Raw genomic sequence first — 24,029 nt, 5'->3', positions numbered from 1 at the left:
GGATGGGACAGGTGGGATGACCTCACTCCCACCTCATGACGTCAATCCTTCCCCTTTGCTGGATTTCCCAAGATACCAGAAGCCCAGCAGCGGCTGTGGTTCTGGGAAGGGAAGGGAGGCTGACCTTGGCCCAGCTCTGGCTGACCTTGGTGGGGGATTTCTGGATGACTATTCCAGACTAATAGGTGACCCAGAGCAATGGTGGTTGAGTCTGCAGGTCTACCCACCCAACCTGCAGGCCACCCATTTCCCCTTCTCTTCACTTGCAACCAATCCTCTGTCCTGAACCCCCAACCCCCCGCCACCCACCTACTCTTCCCCAAAGATACTGACCAAGCACTTTTGTACAATAAAGTTTAATCACAATTATAAAAATGTGGCGTTGGGTTTGCGCTATTAACATATGTACAATCCAGCCCAATAGGAAGGACCCACCCCCCACCATCCTGGCCTGGCAGAGCAGAAGCTTCCAGGCACCAGGGTGGGAGGGTGACCCACAGGGTCTGGCAGGAACAAAAGATGAGGCAGGGTTCCAGGCACGGAGTCCCTAGGACTGGGGGCACAGGGCCCCCCCCAGGGGGAGAACATGGCCGCTGCCCCTAGAGACCCCTGAACTGGGGAGGGGTGCACGCAGGGCACAAAGGGGGAGTCCCCATTAACACAAAGCAAGGGGGCTATGCAGCCCCCCAAGAACAGGATCTGTACAGGCCGGCACCCCAGGTTTCCACAGGAAACAGCTGCTGGCAGCTACAAAACATTTACAGCTTCTTCTCCGCAAAGAAAAAAAAGTTAGGGGGTTGGTGGGCAGGGGCGACAGGGGAGGCAGGAATTACCTCCGGGGACTGAGGCTCCCTCACTGGGCTTAGGGCTCCCCAGACCCCGGGGAAATAAATAGGGGCGTGGGCGCCGGTCCCGCCCCACTTCAGTTGAGGGAGCCCCGGCAGCTCTCGGTGCCGCACAGACACGGGATCTTGTTGTCCTCCAGAGGGAACTTGTAGTCATACGTGATCTCCTCGTCCACACCAATCGGCTGCTTGGAGTAAATCACGATCTTCTTCTGGGACTCGATGGTAATCACCTTGGCATAGCAGTTGGGCTGTAGGAGGGGAGGGCCATGTGAGCTGTGCCCTTGGCCCTGGAGTCTCCGCCCCACCCTGAGCACCTCCCACCCCGTTCTCCCACCCCCCTGCGCACCGTGCAGCAGTGGTTGATGAACCGCGCCAGGTTGCCGCACTTGGTAGCGTCGATGATGGTGTCATGGTCTACCCGGAACAGGTAGCTGCTGCCAATACCCTCCTGCACGTAGCGCTTCTCCCGCATGTCGGCCACCATCTGGTAGGACGGGGTGCCGTCCCAGTCAGCTTCCTGCCAGACTGGGCCTGACCCCACCAGCCCCGGTGAAGGGGACCCGCTTGGCCTTCCAGTTACCACCCTGGGGTGGGGGGCACATTGACCTGTCTTGGTGAGCATTTCCTCCTCTGGCTCCCACCCACCCAAGGAGTCAACCACCTGCTTCCAGGGGCCCCCTCCTCAAGGTTCCCCCCACACCGACACCTTTGGCTGCCACTTTAAGTTTCCCAAAGGGGATCTCAGGAAAATGTGCCGGGCTCAGTGGGCATGAGCAGCAGCCACTGGCTCCTCCTGGAGCCTCTGCCTGGCCCACGGTGGAGCCCCCAGCCTCCTGTGAAGCCATGCCGGTTCCTGATGTGACATGGTCATTTTGGGGCCCGAACCCTATTCGTCTCTTCTCCCAGGACCCTCTGTCCAAGACAGGCACCACCAGGCTGCCGCTTGATGCCCTCAAGGTCCACATTCTTGTGTGAGGAGTGATTCCTATTTCCCAGAACATGGCATGATAAACCCTCTGCGCTCTCTCCTTGGGGTGATCTCACTCTCTTCCAGGGCTTCAACTGCCAGATAAGTGATGGGGCCTCCTCCCAAACTTCCATCTCCAGCCAAAATCCACCTCAATGGAGCTGCTAGGCGTCAATTTCTAGATGTCCCCGGGGCCCTGCAGCTTCACAGGCCCTGATTGGAACTCCTCTCCACCACACAGCTGCTTCTCCTCCTCACCCCCCTCACCGGCAGCCCAAGAAATGGCCTCCCCTCTTCCCCTCCCCCACTCTCCAGAGCCAACTCGCTGCTCAGTCCTGCCAGCTGCCTTGGACCCACAGACTCCTGTTACCTTGGCTGCCACTGCCTAGTCTGGGTCCCCTGGGCCTCTGCTGGGATCTCTGTGACCGCACCCCCACTGGTCCCCGCCTCTGGCTGTCCCTTCACACTGCAGCCAGAGGGAGCCTACTGACTGCAAAGCCTGTCACTGCTGGGCACTTGGCCATGGCTTCCCTCCCCTTATCGCTGGCCCCAGCTCAACAACACAGCTTCTAAGCTCCTAAGGTCCACGAAGTGTGGCCTCCATCTGCCTCTTTGGTGGCCACCAGTCCTGGTTTTTCCAACTCGCCATCCTGACTTCCTTGCCCTACTGAGACTATCCTGCCTCCGGACTTCTGCACATGCTGTCCAGTGGCTGGGAGCACCCTTCCCCTCCTCTGAGTTGGGGAGTCATCATCCTTCAGCTCCCGGCTTACACGTCATTGTGCCCCACCACCTCTGCCTCCCCAAGCTTCCTCTTCCCCATCAACCAAATATCATCCTTTGTGCAGTTCTTTATGCAGTGGCTCTTCCCCCACTGAACTATGAGACCCTCATAGCCAGAGAGAATACTGGCCCTTCCTCCTTGCTGGATTGTCACCACCTAGTTTACAAGGACCCATCACTAATTGTCGAAGGAAACACAGGCAGGTTTCACCAACTATGTCTTGGAACTGCGAGGTTATGTGGACCTTTATCCAGAGATGAGGTGTTTTCTCATGCCAGCTGCTATGCTGCCATCTTACTGGGAGCCAGGTACAGGGCCTTACCTGGCGGATGTTCTGACCCACGTATTCGATGACCATCTCGTCAGCTGCAATGGGCTCCATGGCAAACAGACCCCACTCGTGGATCCGGCTGCGACCAAATCGGAGCTTCTTCTTCCGGAACTAGAGGGCAGAATGCAGGCTGTGCTGCTGGGCGCCTCCCTCAACCTAACTCCTTGCCTTTGCTGCAGTCCTCCAAGGGGAGAAGTGTGCTTCGGCCACTCACCTCCATGCCCAACCCCAGGAGACTGCATGATGCTGCCCGCCCACCGGGCCTCTCTTCCCCTAAGTCCCTGCTCCTCACCTTGAGCTGGTTTAGCTTTAGCAGATCACTGTCCATGATGGCGGAGGTGCCGATGGCACTCAGCAACCGCCGCTGCTCAGACCGGCGCTCTGAGAGCACACGGTTAGTTCCCTGGGAGAAGCAGGATGCAGGGGGGAGGTAAGTGACAGGGGCAACTGTGAGCAGTGACGCCAATGGGCCAGGTATGAGGGCAGAGCCTTACCTGAGTGTCTGCTCCTTCCAGCTGCCGGGCCGAAACAGGGCACACATCCAGGTACCTGTCTTTTTCCTTCTTGCTGATTGGGTAATAGCCTTCACTGCGGGCTGAGCCTGTCTGGTGCTCACGGGGCCCATCCTGGGGCCGCCGTTTGCGTTTTGGAGTGCTCAGGTTGGTGAGTGCAGGGTGTTAAGGAAGAAAATGGGTTCCTTGCTGGCCAGATCCCTGGGGCCCTCTCCCCTCGGTCCACCCAGTCCCAGCCCATGGAAAGGGTGACTGACCTTAGCGGGAGGGCCCAAGCATTATTTAGCATGAGGAGGGCAGAAAAATGGAGAGAAGGAAGCCTTAGATCTCACCTTTTCTGCCAGAAAAAACTCTGGGAGGTAGAGAAGGGGCAAGAGGCAAAGAGAAAAGAACGGCCTGGGGGCCAGAGGAGAATGGCCAGGCTGAATGTGGCAGAGAGAACAAGGAGGGAGGCAAACAGAGACGCTAGCTGTGATGTGAGAGGGCTGCTCCCTAGCTGTGCGACCCCAGGGCAGCCTGCCCCCACCCCTGGGGCCTGCCTTCTTGTGCGGAGCAAGCTGGCCTCTAGGGCCCAGGATATTGGTGTGATGGACCCAGTGGGTGTCATTCAGCCAGTCAGCCCCGCTTGTCTGCTGCAGCAGCCGCTCGTACGTGAGCCGCAGATAGCCCATGTCCTCCAAGTCCAGGCCCGAGTTCCAAATGTCATACAAGATGGTCATCTGTTCAAACTCACTGCGGGGTTCGAAGGAAGGGGGTGGAGGGGGTGGAGGGGGCGGGGGTGGCCGCCTGCGTCGGGTGTGGGAGCGGAGGCTGCGCCGCCGGACAGCGCCCTCCCCGTCACTACTGCTGCTGCTGCTACTCTCGGAAGACTCGGACTCCTCCTCTTCCTCCTCCTCCTCCTCTCCTTCCTCTTGCTGCTGCTGCTGTTGCTGCTGCTGCTTTGGCTCCTCCGCCTCAGCCACCACCACCTCGGGGGCCTCCAGGACCTCATCTGCTGGAGAGCTGAAGAGGGCCGCAGGGGCAGGAACTGGCTCCAGAGGCCGAGGGGCTGGAGTGGAGGGCGGTGGCTTGACAGCCAAGGCATAGTTGTGTTCCAGGAGGATGTGGCTGAGCAGGGGGCCTGGGCGGTCGGCCTCATCCGATGTCTCTGTGGCCTCCGAGTCATCACCCGGTGGTAGGGCAGTCAGCCCACGACGGGCTGGGGTCAGGGCCAGGTCGGCCAGCACCGCCAGGTCCACTTCGGTCCCTGGGTCAGCTTCCTCCTCCTCAGTAGAACGGCCTCGGCCTCCAGCCCGGCTCCGACCTCCTCGGGACACCTCCTCAGGCCAACTCTTGACCAGAGATGCATGGTCCAGGGGCAGGTTTCGAATGGTCCGCTCCACAGTCCGGGGGACTTTGCGGGACACAGGGCCAGGAGACTTGATCTGTGGCGGGGTGGCTGGGGGAGGCTCTGGCGCTGGCACCTCCTCCAGGGCAGAGAAGGAGACCGTTTTCCGGCGTTTCTTGGGTGGGGGCAGGAGGGGGATAGGAGAGGAGGGGCGCTCATCAGGGCGTGGAACGGGGGCCAGGGGTCCCGCTGGAGGCTCAGGGGGAGGCTGGGGCACACTGGGAGGTGGTTCCTCAGTGGAACCTGGGGAAGGAAGCACACAGGGAAAAAGAGAAGGTCAGCAGCTTGAAGGCAGGGTACTGGCCCGCCTCACTGGGGAGTCCACACCAAGGCTGCAGGCTCTCCTCTGCTTCTGGCACACATGTGCTCACCCAGCAAACACGCTGAGGCTTCACAGCTGCAGCAAGTCCTCTGCACTGTGGGCTCCCCTTGGCAGGAGGTTCTGTACCTGCTCATTCATATATTCGACAAACATTCACTGAGCACAAGTGTGTCAGGCACAAGGCCAACACGCTGGGCACTTTCAAAGCCCTCACAGAGATTACAGTCCAATGGGGACTGTGACAGGAAACCAATGTCCAGCCCAAACTCTGGAGAGTTGAGGTGGGGGCTCTAGGGAGACACACACTTAAGTTCTATCTTTTTTTTTTTCAAGATTTTATTTATTTATTCATGAGAGACATACACAGAGAGAGAGAGAGAGAGAGAGAGAAAGAAAGAGAGAGAGAGAGAGAGAGGCAGAGACACAGGGGGAGGGAGAAGCAGGCTCCATGCACTGGGAGCCTGACGTGGGACTCGATCCCGGGTCTCCAGGATCACGCCCTGGGCCAAAGGCAGGCGCTAAAGCGCTGAGCCACCTGGGCTGCCCAAGCTCTATCCTTTTAACCAAGACTAGTGGTGACTGAATTCTGTCCAAGGACTAGGAGCACAGAGGAAGACCACCGCCTGGTATGATGATGCAATTAACCCTCTCTGAACTAAAGTATCCATTATTTCAACTACAAACAATGTTCTCTGTTCAGTGAGGTGGTAAAGATACAATGTAAGCACTGAGTCTTTGTATTGAAACACTGCATAATATTTGTTTCCTTGCCACCACCTGCCAAGGAGCACCAGGGTTTGCCAAAGTGGGGAGGGGTCAGGAAGACTCCCCTAAAGAAGCTGAGGGTGAAGGTGAGACCCCAAGGTTAGGGAGTGGTCTGAGGAGGGGACACACCATCTTGAGCAGGTGGCATTCTCTCTCCCCAGTCCCCCAGACAGGGAGCCTGTCCTCCCTCTACTGGGGCCCTCAAGTCTGGTACTGAATGTGGGAGCCTGAATACAGCTCAAGACTACACTGCCCTTTCTCTGGGGCAGACCCTGTGTTGCAGACTAACCCTCTCCCCTCCTAGGTTTCAACCACTTGGAACAGCTGCGGCCTTTCACACGTGCCTCTCCCCTCCTGCCTACTGGAAAAGCTCACCGAGATCAATGCCATCTTTGTGAAGGCTATGCTGGTAGTGACTTCCTCTCAGAACCAGAAGGCCGGCGGCTCTCAAGTGCCAGTCTTCAGGATGGCAGCAGCAGATTAATAACTAATACTTCATGCCAAGCATCAATCCAAGACTTTCTTTCACGTGTGTTAACTACTCATTTCATTCCTCAAAAACTACCCTGTGAGGTGGGTACTATTATTAAACCCAGCTTACAGAGAAGGAAACTGAGACAGAGAAATGTTAATAGCTTGCCCAAAGTCACACAGCTCACAAATGCCAGAACAAGATCTGCACCCCAGGCAGGCTGGGTTGAATTTCAAGCTCCATCTACTGCCCCATGCTCCCCTGGACATCCTGCAGTGGAAAGTCAGTGGTTTCACATCTGGCTCTGGCACTCCCAGAGCTAAAAGGCGGCCAGCTCCAGGTCTGACCCAAGCAGGCAGTGAGCAACACTTGTCTGCTGCCCTAACAGACACTCCCCAGCCAGGCACCCTGAGCAAGGCCTTCAGCCCCAACTCCCAAGACTGCACAGCAGCTGGGGTCTCAGCCAGCAGTGAACCACGCTCTGAAGCTAGTGAGGCCCTGGGTGCTTGTCCCAGATCCTCTAGCTTCTCCAAGTCTCCTTGCCTCTTCTCTTCTCTGTTTTGGGGCAGCCCTGCCTTTGACCCATCATCCCAACCTAGCCACGGTGCCCTCTGGAAGCCTGGCTCTTAGGAACAAATTCCTCTCCTGGCTTAGCTTCTTCACACAGAGTTCTCTTTGCTTCCTGTTCTGAAAGAAACCTGGCCATGCCTTTCATTTAGGGACATAACTTCTGGGGTACCTACCCAGTCTATATATCTCCCAGAAGCCAAGGTTTCTACTACATGACCTGCCCCACTCCCTGCCCCTGGCGTTCATTAACTGATGACTACTAGACCCAAGCCAGTGTCACGAGAGACTTCCGTGAAAATAAGGATCTAAGAGAGGAGTGGGTTTCTCTGTAGGGTTGGACAGAAGCAGGGGAAGCCCATCTTCAGGAGAGAGGAATGAATCAGACCAAAGACAGAAGAAAGGCAAATCCCAAAGGCATCCAGGTCCCATCTCTGGGTTCCACCACACAAGCCCTCTCTTGTCATCGGGCCACATTTCCCTCTTTCCAGCTCCATCCATGGAACATGAACATCCTTACCCTTCCTCTCTCCTCCCTACTCTGCCATCTACCTCTCTCCTCCCTACTCTGCCATCTGCCTCGTTCCCCTCATTCTCCCTTCTCCCATGCCTTCCTTTACTCGTTCTCAGCTAGCCCCCAAGTCACACACCTGACTTCTTTAACCCCCGGAAGAGCCCCAACTGGGACCGCTTCCCCTCTGATCACAGTTCCCCAGGTCCCTTCAGTTCACCCCACCTCCTGGCTCCCTCTAGCCTGTCACCATCCTTCTAAACCAGCTGCTTTCCTTCTTGTGCCTGCCCACAGGGCCCTCACTCTACCATCTCCTTTCACAGCACTTTCCACATTCTTCAGCCATTGCCGCCACCCTGGAGACCCCCAACCCTGACCTGACTCTGCCCAACCGACCTACCTGCATTTTCTCCACCTTTTCCCCTGAACCCCCAGTCTCAAGCAGGGAATCTGAGTCACAAACCTTTTCATCCTCATTCTCCTTCCTTCATCAAGGCTCCTCCTCCACCCACCCCCTTGTGCTGAGAAAATATGCTTCTTTCCTACTGCAGAGTGAAACAGGGGGTCCTTGGGCATGAAAGCCCACATCTCCCTGCCACCCCAATTATAGGCACATGTGTATCAGACCTCGAGTCCACCTGTGCACCCCCAGGGAGGCCACTCCAACAGGTACTACACTCTCTGCCTGTCCCTCTTCCTGCCCCATATCTGTATCTCAAGCCTCACCTATTTGCAAAAACTAACCCTCCATCAACCCTGCCTTCTCCTGTCTCTCCAATCCCAGCTGGGTGACCTTGAGCATCTCACTGAACCTCAAATTCCTTATCTGGAAAATGAGAGTAACAGGGATGGTATGAAGACTACATGAGAAAACAAATCTGCAGTGTGCTAGGCCTAGAGCCTGGCACACAGGAAGCACTCAAGCACTTAACTAATAATATTCATCACAACCTTTCAACTCTTTCACAGGAGTAGTCTATCCTTCCAGAAGACTGGTTTTCTCTGTCACCTGCCCTCACTCCTTTAACACTCCTAACTTGCCTCAGATCTGATCTTCTCTACTGAAATTGATAAGGTCACCAGTGACCCCCTAGCTGCTAAATCCAACAGAAACTTTTCCTATCTTACCATCTCTCTTTTGGCCTGCTGATACACACCATTCCCTCCTTTTGAAAACCAAGCTCCCTGGTTTTCTTTCCTGTCCTGCTGATAGCTCCTGCTCGGCCTCCTCCAGCTCCCCTTTGCCCATCTATCTCTTATAGATACAATGCACTGGCCCCTTCTCTTGATCCATGAGTTGTTCTAGGGTGTGTAAATGTGCTCACACCCACGCCTGGGCTCCTCTCAAATATCTGCCTACCTCGTTTCCAGCCTGCTGTTGTTGCCAGACCCTCAGATCCATTGATCCAACTGCCTGTTGGATGTTTCTTACCTGGAGGTCGCAAAGGCATATCAAACTAAACCCCAAGGAAGTGCATCAGCTTTCTTCCTAATGCTGCTTCTCCTCCTCCTCCTTTATCTTCCCTTTCCTGGGAAGTAGTTTAAGCAAGTGGTTCTATCTCCTAAATGTCTCTCAAATCCTCATCCCCACTTCCGCTCCATGCAGCTCACTGTAACCTGCCTTGCTTGGGTTCATGCCCTTCATTCACCTGCATTCTCTTAAACTCTCCCATAGGTCATCCTACCTCCTTCCCCACCTCTTCCAGTCCCTCTCCTTCCTACCAGAATGATCTTTCTGGCAAAATTCAAAATTGACCACGCCCTACTCTTCCTACCTCCCTGAGAGCGATGCCCTCTGATCATCAGCTCTTCTGCTCAAAGCCAACTTTGAGCCCAAAGAGGCCAGGAGAGGCATCTTAGATCACTGAGAGCCTCAACTCCTCTTGCAAGGTCTGCACCAGAAGAGTGCAACAGTGCTGGGGGTTCTTCCCGTGGTCACTGCTCATTTCAGACCACAGATTCTCAGTTACATTTGGGAGGGCTATGTGGAAGGCCACGTCCAGTCTGAGAACTGATAGACACCACCTAAGAACACCTGACTCCCAGTGCCCGCCATCGTGTGCCTTCCTCACCAACCACCATAGCCTCCTAGCTGCCCACACGGGCTCTAGCCCGTCTCCAAGTCTTCTCTGTACTGCATCTCCTCAAAACACAAATAAGATCCTGTCACACTCCTCTGATGGCATTTTAATGCCCTCAAAATAAAGACCAAATTCCTAATATGGCCAATTCACCTTGAACGGCCCACTCCTTGCTCACCTCTCCAGTTTCAGCCATCCCAGTTTCCCCTCACTTCTCACCATCCATAAGGTTTCTGTCTTCCAACATGCTGTTTCCTCTGCCCTCTGGGCCTTTGTACGTATTACTCATGCCCGGCTACCTGCTCTGCCTGTATTTCAGTCTGATGAGGCTTCAGCAGAAAAGACCAGCAAAGACATCCCTGCAGACGTGCTCAGGTTTTCAGAGCACCCTGTACTTTTCTCTTGTTGTGCTTGACAGTTTGCCATCACAGACTTTCTTAGGTATTTATTACTCAACTCAACTCTCTCTCTCTATAGACCATAAGCTTCAGGAGGGGAGAACGGGGCCCCCTGCACCTACTGTTAAGTACAGATGATGCCAGAACAACATGGGTTTGAACTGTGCAGGCTATTTATACACATGCTTTTTCTGACAAATACAGTATAGTTTTGTAAATGTATCTTAAGATTTTAAAGACTTTTTCTCACACTTATTCTCTCGTGAGAACGTAGCATACGATACATATAACGTACAGAAAATATGCTAACCGACTACTTACTTAAGTCATCAGTAAGACTTCCAGTCAATAGTAGGCTATTTAACAGTTAAGTTTTTGGGAAATCAAAAGTTGTAGACGTATTTTCAACTGTACAGGGGATTAGCACCCCTAAACCTCGCATTGTTCAAGAGTCAACTGTACTCAGTAAACAAATACATACTGCCTGAACAGTTCACTCAGAAGGACAAATTACGTGTATGTACTACAAAACAACAAAGGAACAAACTCACAAAGGAAAAGCAAAGGTAAATTTAACTTCCGAGCCAATACTATCAATACCTATCTTCCACCTGTTTGTCCATGTAATCACCTGCAAGCACACACTACACATTAAGGCACAAGCTCAGGAAAAATCAGTAGGAGGAACTTGTCAAGTTGGGAATTTTCTCCTTAGTTAACTTACAAAGAGACCATTCTGGGATGGGTGGGGTAGGGGGTGAGACCACCGTTTTCCTTAGTAGATGTACACCCTGCTATGGCTCTGTGAGCTGCTCAGAGAAGCACAGTTTGAATGGCTGTTAATGTTTCCAAGGGAGGACTGACAGGAGATAGTGACTTCAGTCCAACTTGCACACGTTCAAACAAAGCCCTGCACTTGTACATAATTCACAAATACTGACCCCACCATTCTCACAAAGACAGATACCAGCATCAACAGAGACCAAATCACCAGCTCCGTAGTACCCACCTGCAGGTCTTGCTGGAGACTTCTCCTGTTCGGGGAGAGGCATGGCTGGGGAGCCTGCAACCCGCTCTGGCTCAGGCTCTTCCGCAGGCGCTGGTGGGGGCGCAGGGACATCTCTGGGGGGAGGTGATGCTGAGGGTACAGTTGCTGGCAGCTCCTCTTCCTCTTCCTCTTCCGAGGAGGACTCAGATGATGATGAGGATGATGAGGATGATGAGGACGATGAGGAGGAAGATGAGGAACTGGAGGAGCTGCTGCTCTCGGAGTCCGACGTGCTATCATTTTCACCATCTGAGTCAGCATACAGAGAACATTTGGAGGACGAATCGCTTTCCCCGTCCTCGCCTAGAAATCCAGAAGGGGCAATCAGGCGAGGTGGGAACACTCCTCACTTGGTCAAGCCATGGATTCATTCACTGACTCACTACTACGGATGGGTAACGCTCTGTGCTGGGAAGTCCAACCCTCAAGGAGTTAGGTAAGCACACTCTTTGTTCACAGTTGAGACCAATTTCAGTATGAAAGAGCAGGGGAGGGGATCCTGGGTGGCTCAGCAGTTTAGCGCCTGCCTTCAGCCCAGGGCGTGATCCTGGAGTCCCCGGATCAAGTCCCACATCAGGCTCTCTGCATGGCTCTCTGCTTTTCCCTCTGCCTGTGTCTCTGCCTCTTTTTCTCCGTCTCTCATGAATAAATAAATAAAAGCTTTAAAAAAAAAAAAAAGAAAGACCACAGGAGCTTGGCCAAGGGAAGTCCTAGATTCTGCCTGGAAGATCCAGTTAGGGAAGGGATCCCTGTGAGGGAGATGCTGAAATCAAGAAACGACAAGTAGAAGAACATGAGGAAGACGTGAAGGCTGAACAGGGCAGTCAGACGTGCAGGGAGATGGGAGACCTGGAAACCGTAAGTGGTCTGCTCTAACCACTGAACCTTTTCCCAAGGTGGGTCTCAGAGATGCTACCCGGATGAGACTAATAAAAAAGATTCCTGGGGGAAAGTAAGCTTTAAAAAAGTTCTGGCTTTATGCCTCTGGGAAATGGCAATATGTCAGAAGGACTTTTAAGAACCGTGAAGTGTCCGAGGAACACACCTGGATGAATTTAGAACAGATGGGGTGGCCAGGGATGGGTCTGGAGAATGGCAGGATGGGAACTGAACAGATAAACAGAAGCTAGGTTATAAATGGCCTACAATACCGGGCTGAAGAGTCTTCTTCTAGAAAACAGGGAGCTAGAAATAGACTTTATGGAGGGAAGTCACAGGGTCAAGTATGCAATGGAGGAAAGAGAATTCCATCAGCAGACTGGAAAATGGACTGGAATGGAGGAGGAAGGATGGGACTAAAGACACCGAAGTCAGTCTAACTGCTGCAGAAGACTCAGTGAGAAAGGCCAGCAGGAACAAAGAAGGCAACAAATCCCAGGAACACTGAGGTGGTGCAACAGTCAGAAAGTGGTGACCAAGCAGACATGCAGCAGTCTGCACCCTTAGAACAGCTGACCCTGCCCTCTGCCTTCCTGAAAAGGCAGGCTCTCAGATCATCACTCTCCCCATCTGGCCTCCGCTGAGACAGCACCTCTCAGAGGCGCTCCTTCTCCAAGAGATCTAGAACAGCCCATCTTTCCCCAGCTCCCCCACCCGTTTATTCTACCCCAGTAACCTAGTTTCTCTTCTTTAAACTACGTATCTCTATCCGAGGTGCTACTATTTGTTCATCTGTCAAGTCTCCTCCTCCCCTCCAACTGATCCCAAGTCCCATAAAAGATGTGTCCCCAATACCCAGAATGGTTACCAGTACCGAGTAAGGGCTCAAGAGCTAATTCTGAACAAATGGACGAGAAACAAGACTAAACTATGTACTCAAGACTCAATGGATGCATATGGACAAACAGGTGTTCAACTGAAGAGTGGAGTCGTATCTGGTGATGGCAGCTGAGGGGAGAGGAGAGGAAGGGGAAGCACGGCTTGGTGGCTGGGCCTTCTTCTTTGAAGGCAGAAAGGCACAGTCTGGTAGTATCGGGGGGTGGGGTAGCAGGAGAACTCGGGACCCCACGTCTTGAGGAGTTGGGAAAAGTAAGGAAGTTCTGCTGGGTGGTCTTCAGGGGACAGCCACATGTCAGTACAGAAGCTAAGCAGAAGGGAACTGTTGAGCATCAGAGTTAACTGTTTACAATAGGCCAAGGGTTCCAAGAGATGGGGCTGAGAGACAGTTACTTTGGAAGGAGCAAAGGTGGCTAATAAATCCAGCATGAAGTTTCTGTGTGGACTCAGGAAAGGGCGAGGAAGGCAGTGGAATCCCTTCCTCCCCAAGCCAGAATCCTCCCCTCCTGCCTATACTTACCATCAGATGCCTCCGTCTCCTTCTTTGCAGCGTCCATGGCCTCCTCACGTTCTTCATCTTCTTCATCTTCCTCCTCCTCCTCCTCCTCCTTAAAAAAAAGGACAAAAAATAGGGACTAACAAGTAAAGGACAATGGTCCTCCAGGAGGCACCGCTGCCTGGGCTCCAGCCCAGAGAGGAAGCAGCTATGGGGACGGGAACTCAGGAAGTAGGCTTCTGGCAGGGACTGGGCATCATGGCCCCTCACCTTCTCGGAGGAGGACTCCTGGGAAGCCTCCTCCCCCTCACTGTCCAGAGCAAAGGACTTGCGGTGCTTGCCCTGGGTCTTGCTTCGCTCTTCGTCTCGCTTTGGGGGCTTGGTCCCCGGACGCCCAGGCTCTCCAGCCTCCTTGTCTCGCTCAGGGTCTAGACCCAGTGGAGTGGCAGTTAGGGCAATTTACCATCAGTAGTAACAGTTCCTGTTCCCCTGGCCTGAAAGGAGCTTTGCACCCACCACTGCTGATCTTCCCAACAGTCCAACAAGACAAACCTCATTTGACAGACAAGAAGGTAAAGTTCCACAGGAGAACACAAAAACCTCAGAGCTACCTAACAGTTCTATAGCTTGGCCACACTGCAACCATGTAACCTTTTATCCTTCTCTGGGTTAGGTGGAAGAGAGAGCCTGCCTCAAGAAAACAGCACTAAGGCCCAAGGGTCTCTGGGGAAGCCAATCAGACTAAGAAGTTTCCTAGCCATGTAAGCCATCAACCAACAGCTCAGACTTAAAAGTGGAAGGAAGGCTGGAGAAGAGCTTAAGCACTGGATGGGAAACCTGGGTAAGTGACCCGTTTAACCTTGAAACCCTAAGATCCTAGATGTTGAAATTAACCATTTCCACTTTCCATTGGAAAAATGAAATACAGGAAACTTCTATCAGCACACAGTGAGAACCACAACTAGGACTCAAGGATGACTCTCTCTTAAGCTCTTCATACTTCTCAGCACCACTTTACTTTCTATCTCTCTACTTGGCTACTTGCCCCCAGACACCTTGCCCCTTTGTCCCTGCCTTCTGTATTCCTATCAGCAGCAGGTACCCTCTCCTGTCTCCTCCCACCTGACCCCTCACTCACCATCTTCATCTTCCTCAGCTGGAGTGGAAGGACGGGGCCTCTTTTCCTCACTGGCCTCTGAAATTTCCGAAGGCTCTTTTCGCTTTACCTGGGGTGTGGGAAGAGATGGGGCTGGTTTCAAACTCAAACGGTCACAGATCCCAACCACCTCTCCCCCAAGGAAGACCACACCCTCTCCTCCCTATGAGGCGAGACCAGCTCTGAGTACCTTGAAAGAAGGCAGCCGCAGGGCCCCTCGCAGCCCTGACCCAAAGGCGAAGGCCTCGATGCCTGTGGTACCCCCACTCTTGGCCCAGTCTACGAGGGACAGCAGGCCTGGCTCTTTGAGTTTTGTCTTCTCTTTATCCTCCTCCTTGGCTTGCTGTTTGGCTGCGTTCTGGAATGGCTGCAGGCAGTAGGGGGACTGAGCCCCAGAACCTAGGCGCTCCCTCCTGCCTCCTGCCTGAGAACTACTCCCAGGTCCCAAGAATACAGAAATGCATCTACTCACTCCTCTATTTGACACAGATCTATGCCACACCTCCCTTGCACCAGCCCCTGTACAGGCATTTTCTCCAAAGTCTACTCATTCAGTCCACCCACCTTACGAAGCAGCTCTCATTCCCATTCTACAAACGGAAATGTTGAAAATCCAAGCTCATTGAGACTTGAGGGCCATATAAGCCAGAAATCTACTCTCTCCAGCAAAGCCCCAAGAGTTCCTCAGTTCCAGGCATTGTCCCTCACCTTGGCCTTCTCTTCTTTGCTCTCCCACCACTGATCAAAGGCTCCAAAGGCCACATTCTCCACCATCTTGCGGTTGAGGTCTCGCTGCATGATGCTCTTCATCTCTTGGACGAGGGTGGCCAGCACACGCCCCACGGTGCCTGCTGATGGTAAGGCCTTGCCCTCTGCCAGCTCTGCTTCCTCCCTGGGAGGCAGCCGGGCCTCTTCTCCCGACACGGAGGAGGAGGGCAGGGGCTCGGCTGCTACAGGCAGAGGCAGGTGGTAGGCTTCCCGGGAGTATGCCCCCCGGCCTTCTTGCCCTTGTGTGTACAGAGCATAGGGTAGGCCATAGGCTGCCTCCTGGGGGGGTGGGAATGGGAGGAACGCCTCCCCAAAGGCGCCACCAGGGGGGCCAGCTGAGGCAGCAGTCAATCCCTTGCCCTGCCGCAGCTGGTGCAGTCGAGTTAACATCTGGGTTTGCATCTGGAAGGACATGGGCATCCCCCCCCACTGAGCCCCAAGTCGATCCATGAGCTCTAGGGAGTTCACAAAGTCATAAATGTGGGGGGGGGGTGGAGGAGGTGGGGGGTACTCGGGGGGAGGCGGCCCATCAGGGCGCGGTGGGAGGAGGTAGGCGGGCTGGTGGGGAGGATAAGCAAGGGGCAGGGAAGCCAGGTATGGAGGAGGAGGAGGGGGGGGAGGAGGAGGGGGTGGAGGCTGCTGGGGGGGTGTTGGGGCCGGAGGGGGTGAGCCGCCCCTGTCGTCATCGGAGATCTCCATGTCCTCTCCAGAAGAGCATGGAGAAGCCTGTAGGGATGCAGACGAGGGTCACAGAAAGCCTCTGTCTGCTCCAGGGCTTTCCCTCAAATCCCCGCTCTCATGTCTAATTTCCTGACCCCCACCTCGGGCCCAGCCCTGCCTCCCGGAACCCGGTACTTCTGCCAGCTGACCCCAACCTCACCTGGTTCTGTCCGTTGGCCTTGGGAGACTCCCGGGGAGCCCCTGGTTCCCCACTTCCTGTGGGTGCCACATCCTCAAAATTAGCAGGGGCTGGAGGAGGTGTGCAGGGCCCGTGACCAGACCCAGGAGGCGCCTCGCTCCCTGTGTCTCTAGAACTAGGGCCTGTGGTGCTGCTCTCTTCCTCTTCCTCTGTGTCAGACGCCAGGAAAGAGAACTTGGAGCGCTGCTCCTTCAGCAACATCTCGATGCGGGAATCCAGGCTGCTATGTTGAGCGAAGGGCACGCTCTCGTTGGTGGTCTCTGGGGCCGGGGAGCCGGAGCGGGCAGGTGAAGCTGGGCGGGGGGAGGTCCGAGCTTCTTCTCTCTCAGGGCTGGGCCCCCCCCCACCCCCACCTCCACCAGGTTCTGGGGGCTCCGGGGGTGGTGCTTCTGAGGCAGGTGGCCGGTAGTCCTGGTCAGCAGGCCGGCTGGGCTCCGGGGGCAGGTAGGAAGTGTAGGAAGGTGGGAAGCGCTCAGCTGTGTTTTCAGCAAAAGATGCCCCAGGGGGCTCTTCCCGCGTGGCCCGACGGGGAGGGTAGGAAGCATGGCGCTGGTAGCGATTCCAGCTTTCATAATACGCCGGGTAGTTTGAGTCAGTACCACGAAAATGAGAGGATGAAGATGAAGAGGACGACGAGGAGGATGAGGACAACGAGGAGGAGGAGGACGAGGACGAGGACGAGGCAGTGGCTGCAGTAGTGGCTGAGACAGCTGCGGAGGTGGTCGTGGGGGCTGAGGATGCAGAGAAATGGCGGCGGGAGAAGGAATCTTGGTAGCTGTTCTCTGAGCGCCGGGGCTTGAAGGAGGTCGAAGTGGTGCTGGAGAAAAAGCGCAGGAGTCAGTGGGGTTCAGCTCCAAAGGACCAAACCCTAGCGTCCTGGTTCTCAGTACCCAAAGCTCCCCAACACCGCCCCCATAGGAAAATCTACACACTGCTGGGTGTCTGGCTAGACAGTGAGTTCCCTGACGACAGGCTGAACCCACAGAGAAACCAGACAAATTACTCCCAGCTCCCTTCTGGAGAGACTCTAGGTTTCTTCTTCCTAGTGGCACTCCCAGAATCTGGGGGCCCCAGAGGGTGTTTACTCTGTACCTGCTGGAGTAGGCAGAGTCCTGAGAGTAGGGGGTGCTGCCCCGAGATGTATAAGGGGTTCCTTGGGAGGACTGAGGGGTGAATTGGCCAAAGGAAGATGGGGTGTCTTGTCGGCTGCTGGAGAAGCTCGTGTCCTGGGAGCAAGGGGTGCCATTGCCAGGAGTGCCCACGCCTGTGGTGCCTGCCGGGTAGGCAGCTGTGTCAGAGGAGGAGCGGCGGCGGGATTCAGTCTGGAGGGCAAAAGTAGAGCAGGGAGGAAAGAAGATCAAGTACATTTGACAACTTGCCCTTCCCTGAACCAAGAACCTCGGGCCCCTGCCTTTTGAAAGCAAAAGGCCCAGCCAATCTTTTCTTGGCTTTGTTATCCTTAACAAGGAAGCCCAGAACCTCCCAAATAGTGTTCCTGGCACCCAAGCACTATGCCCATGTGGCTAGGCCTACGGCAACCACCAGCCACATACCGTCTCAGTGGCTGCACCAGAGCCCTGGAACTTCTCACTCAGGGCCTTGCCCCCGGTGGGCACCGTCTGAGGGGTGTAGGAGCCATTGACTATCAGTTCATAGTACTTCATTCGCTGTTGTCCTGGAGGAAGAGAGGTGGGAAGTGTCAATGTCGGAAGGAAGAAACTCCTCTTCCTGATTGGTCTTTCCCCTTTCCTTCTCAGACCTCAAGCTTCCTATGATTTCTTGAAGTCCTGGGTCTGGGGATTTCAGTTCTACCTCGTCTCTACCTTTGGGACCTTCTGCCTCGTCTCCACCTCATGACACTATAAACAACATACCAAATGACACTTCACGGCTTAGAAATAAACGCCTCTACTTATACTATGAAGTTGGATGATCACCAGGAGAGAGAAGCATCAGTACCCCTGTTTCACAGACTCGAAGAAAATTGACCTGCACAAAGTCACAAAGTTGGTCAGTGACAGACTGGAACTCAGCCCCAGGTGGTCTGATGCTAGATCCCATCACACTCTTCAGCCTACAAACTAAAGGGTGCAAAGTGACAGCCTGAGAGCTAACTCTAAGCCACGTCTGTGGCTTCTTCGCCCTATAAAATCTCTTAAAAATTTTGGGAAGGGGATTGCAGCATTTAAAAAACATGAGACAGCACACAAAAACCTAGACTTCTGACTTAATAAAAAAACATTCCTTGGCAACAGGAGTCCTCGTTCCCACTTGCAAACTGGCTAATGCCAAGTAACAGCTGCCTCCTTCCCGTGGCACGGTGCTCTACAATACCCCAAGCCCCCCACTCTTCCTAGCTGCTTCTCACAGAACCCCAGGCCACTTCACTTATCTGTACAGATCCCTGATTCTCCATCCCAAATTTCAAAACCCCATGAAACTCCAGACAAGCATTTTTTAAATTCGATCTCAAAATCTGACCCAAGCTAAAGCAATTTACTAGTTAGTTTTTATTGATCCTACTTAGTGGGACCCTTCACACATTCCCAAATACAGTCGCATGCTAGACCAAAAGATGCTACGCAACCTTGCCAAAGATCATACACATGCGAAATGCGTAAAAGCCATAATTCCTCTATAAAATTCTAATTTCAGAAACACATGTGGCCTCAAGAGTTTCAGATGAGGAATCATGAACTTAGATCATTCATCTGGCCCCATGGCAGGCATTTGCATGTACAGTCTCTACTGGAGCTCAACCTTAGGCAGCAGGCAAGAGAACCCTCACCTTTGATGTCCAGCTGGGCATGGATGATGTTGCCCATGACGGAGGTAAGGTGGAGGTTTTTGACCGTTTCCTTGGCTCCCCGAGTGCTGGTGAAAAGCACGCGGGCCAGGCCCAGGTGCTTGCGAGTGCGGGGGTGAAGAAGGATCTCTACCTCTTCCACCTCACCGTACTTCCGGCACATGTCTTTCAGGAATGTCTCCCGCACATTGTCATTCAGCCTTGCGAAGGTCACCTCCTTCAGTGGGATCTGTCCGATATAGAACTCATCCAGCTGTGGAGAGGACAGGGGCAGTCTTGAGTTGGGGTCTCCATACTGACCACTGTTCCCTTTGGGAACCTTGGGTCCAGACAGAGAGAGGACCGGGAAACACAGGCACAGAAATGCAGGGAAGTGCTGCAACAAGTGACACGGGAGTCTAACCCCTCTCTGCTCTGAGTTCTTCTCGTTGCAGAATAACACAAGAAGTAAGACAAGAAATGTACAACTAAGAAGTAAACATACTTGGAAGAAACCAATTGGAGGGAACAGCTCACAGTTCAGTTTTTGCCACGGACAGGGCACTAGGAATATAAAGATGGAAAGAAAAAAAAAAAAGACTTCTGTTCAGAAAAGCAGATTCAGGCAGACACACACAGTCCCGATAGGGCACAATGTCAATGTAAGTGCAGACAGGGTGTTTAGGAGCCCAGAGAAGGAGTGGAGGCATGGAAGAATTCATAAAGATGGTGTCAGTTCCCATTTGGCTTTTTGGGTAGCAAGAGTTCAACAGATGATAAGGATTTGTGGGACATGGAACTATAAAATAACCTGGCATTTTCTAGAAACTACAATATGTATAATAGAGTAGAACACACGTGTATACCTGAAGATGGGAGACAAGGCTTGGCCAGATCAATAACCATATGTGCCAATGCACAAAAACATGGATTTGGCAACTAAAGTAATAGGAGTAAAATAAAAAAGACATGGCAGGGTGGATCATGAAATCGGAGAAGAGAACGCAGACGAGGAAACTTGGCAAAATGAATATAAGACATTAAAAAAATAGCAATAACAACAGAAATAAAAAAAACTAATATAAAAAGGAGATGGATTTAGGAAGAAGAGTCAGGAGAACTTGGTGACAGATTATGTAATAAAGAAGAGGACAATCACGGGAGAACTCCCAGGTTTCCAGTTTGTGCAACTGAATAGACGGTGTTACCCCTCATCAGTAAAACGGAAATAGAAGGAGTAAAGATAACTTGTTTTTAATCTCTTGAGTCTGCAATGTCTGTGGGGCCTCCAGATGGAGCTGTCCCTCTACCAGGCATACAAGTCTGGAGTTCAAGAGACTGATTTCGGCTGGAAACAGAAATTTGGAAATCACCAATGTTTCAGTAATAATCAAAATTATGGGCATGAAAAAGACCATCCGGAAACAATATACAAAACGAACAAAATGCAGTGAGAAAAACCTTCCAAATGGTTTATATAAAAAGGCAGAAAGATAAAGAATTAGTGAAGGAAACCAAGAACCATCAGTTTTCAAAGGCCAGTCCAAGGCCTTTGAGGAGTATTCAGGCTAGACAGGGAAATAGGAATCTTCTGAGGAAACAAGATGGATGATCAAGTGGCCAAATGAGGAGAGAAGAGTAGAGAACTCAAAGGATGGAGTCCTTGGCCTTGTCAGTCCTCTTAATTGCTGAGAAATGGGCATCACACCAGGGCACTGCCATGCTGTGCATTTCTAGGAGTACAGAATGATGGGTACAGCATCAAGCATGCCTTTACTTCATCTTTCAAGAAGTCAGCACCCCTGTTTGGAACACCTCACCTATACCTTTCTAGAAGATGAACACAACTCTTCTCCAGAACACAGAACAACTCAGTCTTACACCCTCAGAGATTATAAGACCTGGTTGTTACCCTTTTATAGAAGAACTCCCTTCCCCCTTTTATTAGCTTGAGACTAAACTACCAGAATGGATCCTATGTACCAACTGCCCCTCCAAGGGCCATCACAGCAAGAGTCTAGCAGATACATACCTTAAACTTAGGGACTGGGAGGGAAAAGTCTCTGTTTTTGGACCTGACATGGCAACGGGGGTCTTGGAGGTCTTCCACTGGTATATACTTTGAGTCCTAGGAAGGAAGGCAGGAACAGAAAGACAGCTCAAGGTGAAACCAAGCTGTTGAGCTCTAGGAAGCCCATTTGGAGTCCCACATGCAAAAGAGCTGGGTTCTGGTTGCCTACTTTTAAGAAGGCAAACCAAGGGTATGGGAGTTCAGGGTGCTAAACAGAGGTAACAGAGGAGAATGGGGCTTGGAGTTCCCTAGATGGCAAGGCCCGGGGCACTCACGTTGACACTGAAGTGGACTCCATCGTAGCGGTACACCTTTTGAGAAGGCCTGCGCAAGGCAGGGTCCAAGGCAGGATCCACGATGAGCTTGTAGTTCCGCCACTGGAAGCTCGGGGCTTTCTGCCCATCTCCCCCACCTTCCTGATCCATCTTTGCTCATTTACACTGTTAGGAAAGAGGGATACGCAAGGGTGTTCAGGACTTAGGCCTGACTCCCTAGCTGCCCCTCACCGACTAGCCCAGACTTCAGGTCCTCTTATCACCCCAGTTTCCACACCTCACCATGACCCGTGGCTCCCCTAGATTTTCCCCCAAGTACCCTCTTTCACCACAACACCCCATTCTCTCTCCACCTCCCAACTCTCCCTTCAGGCCCCCAAGCCCATCTCGCGCCCCCCTACCTTCCCGCTCTGCCTAGCGCGCGCCCCACTTGGCCTCAGAGCAAGACCCCTCCCCCGCCCCCTGGCAGGCCCCGCCCCCTCCCGCCTCCTCACCGGCCAGCGGCCCGGGCCGAGCCCGGCTCTCGCTCCCACACACCCGCTCGCGTCCCCGCGCCCCGATCCCCTGGCCAAGAGGTGGCACCTCTTCGGGGCGTTGGAAACACCGCGAGACCGAGCCCGAGACCCGGCTTCGGCCCCGAATCCGGGCGGGGGGGTGGGGGGAACGCGCGCCGCTGCCCTCTCCTCCCGCCCCGGCGCGATCTGCCCCCCCATCTCCGCGCACGCGCGGCGAGGCCTCACTCACCCGCTCGTGGCGAGCGGCTCCCCCTCCCCCCACCCCGCGCGGCACCTCAGCGGCGCGAGGCGGCGGTGGCGGCGGCGGCAGCGCGAGACCCGGCCCCGCAGCGGTGGCGGCGGCGGCGCCCCCCCACCACCACCTCCCCGGCGCGCGCACCAAACACCACCGCCACCTGCGCGAGGCCCAGCGGGCACAGCGTCTACATTCGCACTTTCGCTACGGGTGCCGCCAGGAGATCCACGGGGCCGAGGAAAGCGGCTTCGCCTCGGCCGGCACCGTTTAAGGGTCGAGAGTTGCGGCCCAGGGAGCCTGGAGATTGGCCGCATTCCCCGGAGAGTGGGCTTCACCAAGACTATCCCTCTGCTCTGGCCTGGGGTCCTTGACGAATCGGTGGCGACGAAAGCAGCGACTAATCCCTGAGGAAAAGGGGGCGGGGCGGAGGGGAGGAGGCCAGCCAGGTCTGGGGAGATTTGAGTGGCGCGTTGAACAGGCGCAGATTCGTCAGGCGGGCGGGGCGAATCGGTGGACGGAATGCGAGCTCCTTCGCTCCTCTTTCCTGCCTCTTCGCGCGGCCAAAGACCTAAGAGGCTGCAGATTCGCCACAGATCCTGGCCTCAGTTGTCGCCTCCCTTCGCCCGCTTTGGTGGAGTCAGGAAAATAATGCCTGGTTAGCCAAGCCCCGTTGGCAGAGTTGGCCACTTTTTCTGGATCTTTCTTAGTAGCACAGCTTAGGGGATGCCCAGCTCCGACCCTGGGGAGATGGCTACGGCCCAAAGCCTCCCTCGGAGTACGATGAGAATTTTCGCCCGCGTACAGAGAGGCCCAAGTAATTCTGAGCCGGCCTAGCGAATCTGCGGACCCTCCTGTGGGCGGGGCCAAGGCGCCGCGCACAGAGGGCGTGGCCAAGGCGTGTAAAGCCCGGCGTCGCGGGGGCGCTTCCTGTAGGACCCACCGAAACCGTGCGGGCTGGGAGGGGCGCCCAGGAGGTGGAAAAATACAACCAACAGCGGTGACTCAGGCCGTTTGCCTGGCGTCGCACATATTGAAGGGAAGGTATTCCTGTCGCTATGCCCCTTGGGCCTCTAGCTGCTTAAGATGCCCATTTAACAGATTGGAAGACTGAGGCCTGCAGAAGAAGATTTTACCTATACTCAACCCACCATTCGTGACTAAAACGGAGACTGCCTCAAAGTGATGTTATAAGACTTGTGGGGCCTAAAGGCCCTAGAACAAGTCTTGTGAAAAATAAACTACTATGTACCTGAGCTGGGTTGCGCTGGGCTGGTCGATTCTCCAAGCATCAAGGTCCCAGTGCCCTCCGTTTTCAGCCTGGGGGTGGGGGGGCTCCCTATGCTTACATGGTCCTGCCGCTCGAGGGCAGCATCAGCCCAGGCGCTGAGGTCCCCGAGGCTGGGCACCCTTTTCTTTCGCTGGGACGAAGGGCATTGGTTTTAGGGTAACGGCACTCCCAGGAGGTCCCTCGGCTTGAGCTGAGGATGCCCTAGCTTTCAGACAAGTGGGCCTGCTTTAGTCGCTCGCTATGTGACCTTGGGCAAGATACTGACCTCTCAAAACTTAAGACTCTTCCTCTGAAAAGATGTTCATTCCTGACATGCAGGACTATTGTAGGCGTCAGAACACTCCAGGAAAGGCCCCTGAGGCCTGGTTCCTGCAAATTCAGAGTTCTGCGCAATAGGAAAAGAAAAAAGGGACTTGACCAAGGTCTCAAACAGTAAGAATAGATGGGAGGATTAGAACCTCTAAAAAAAGAATTTATATGAAAGCATAGGTGAGGAGAGCAGATTTCTTTTTCAGTTGAAATGTATTGGCTTCTTTTCTAATATCAGAGAGATTCCCCATGTTATGGTAAAAATAGTCTAAGTTTTCATTGGCTTTGGGCAAGATCCTCAGCTTTCTCAAGCCTGTTTCCTTATCTCTCAAATGGAAACGGTTAAAACTTGTCTTTGAGGTGGTTGTGAGAGTTAAATAAGATAACCAGCTTCTAGTATGGGGAGTCACTCAAGAAAGAAACTTACACCAAAAGAAACTTAT

At 53.8% G+C, this 24,029-nt stretch overlaps 1 protein-coding gene across 5 annotated transcripts; it reads right to left on the bottom strand.

Annotated features, from left to right (window-relative positions):
* Nucleotides 1–346: 346 nt before the first annotated feature.
* SETD1A (SET domain containing 1A, histone lysine methyltransferase) lies at nucleotides 347–22,793 on the bottom strand. 5 transcript variants are annotated; one of them, XM_055341066.1, is made up of 19 exons: nucleotides 22,189–22,793; nucleotides 21,240–21,404; nucleotides 20,926–21,021; nucleotides 18,897–19,167; nucleotides 17,662–17,783; nucleotides 17,201–17,430; nucleotides 16,070–16,925; nucleotides 15,130–15,915; nucleotides 14,612–14,788; nucleotides 14,404–14,491; nucleotides 13,536–13,693; nucleotides 13,290–13,377; nucleotides 10,955–11,296; nucleotides 4,023–5,072; nucleotides 3,425–3,597; nucleotides 3,223–3,333; nucleotides 2,922–3,041; nucleotides 1,195–1,332; nucleotides 347–1,096 (listed from the first exon to the last, which is right to left on the bottom strand). In XM_055341066.1, exons 2-19 carry the CDS (start codon nucleotides 21,387–21,389, stop codon nucleotides 923–925), a joined length of 5,130 nt encoding a protein of 1,709 aa, XP_055197041.1. In that variant the 5' UTR covers nucleotides 21,390–21,404; nucleotides 22,189–22,793; the 3' UTR covers nucleotides 347–922. The 5 variants fall into 5 exon arrangements, with proteins under 5 accessions (XP_055197041.1, XP_055197039.1, XP_055197044.1 ...); XM_055341064.1 differs by lacking the exon at nucleotides 22,189–22,793 and adding an exon at nucleotides 21,984–22,102; XM_055341069.1 differs by lacking the exon at nucleotides 22,189–22,793 and adding an exon at nucleotides 21,984–22,102 and having other exon boundaries at nucleotides 10,955–11,242.
* Between the last annotated feature and the right edge of the window lie 1,236 nt (nucleotides 22,794–24,029).

Source organism: Nyctereutes procyonoides, unplaced genomic scaffold, assembly GCF_905146905.1.
Source record: "Nyctereutes procyonoides isolate TBG_1078 unplaced genomic scaffold, NYPRO_anot_genome, whole genome shotgun sequence".
In the NCBI taxonomy this organism is placed as follows: Eukaryota; Metazoa; Chordata; class Mammalia; order Carnivora; family Canidae; genus Nyctereutes; species Nyctereutes procyonoides.
The sequence above is the reverse complement of the archived record's forward strand: the minus strand, read 5'-3'. Positions and strand labels throughout refer to the sequence as shown.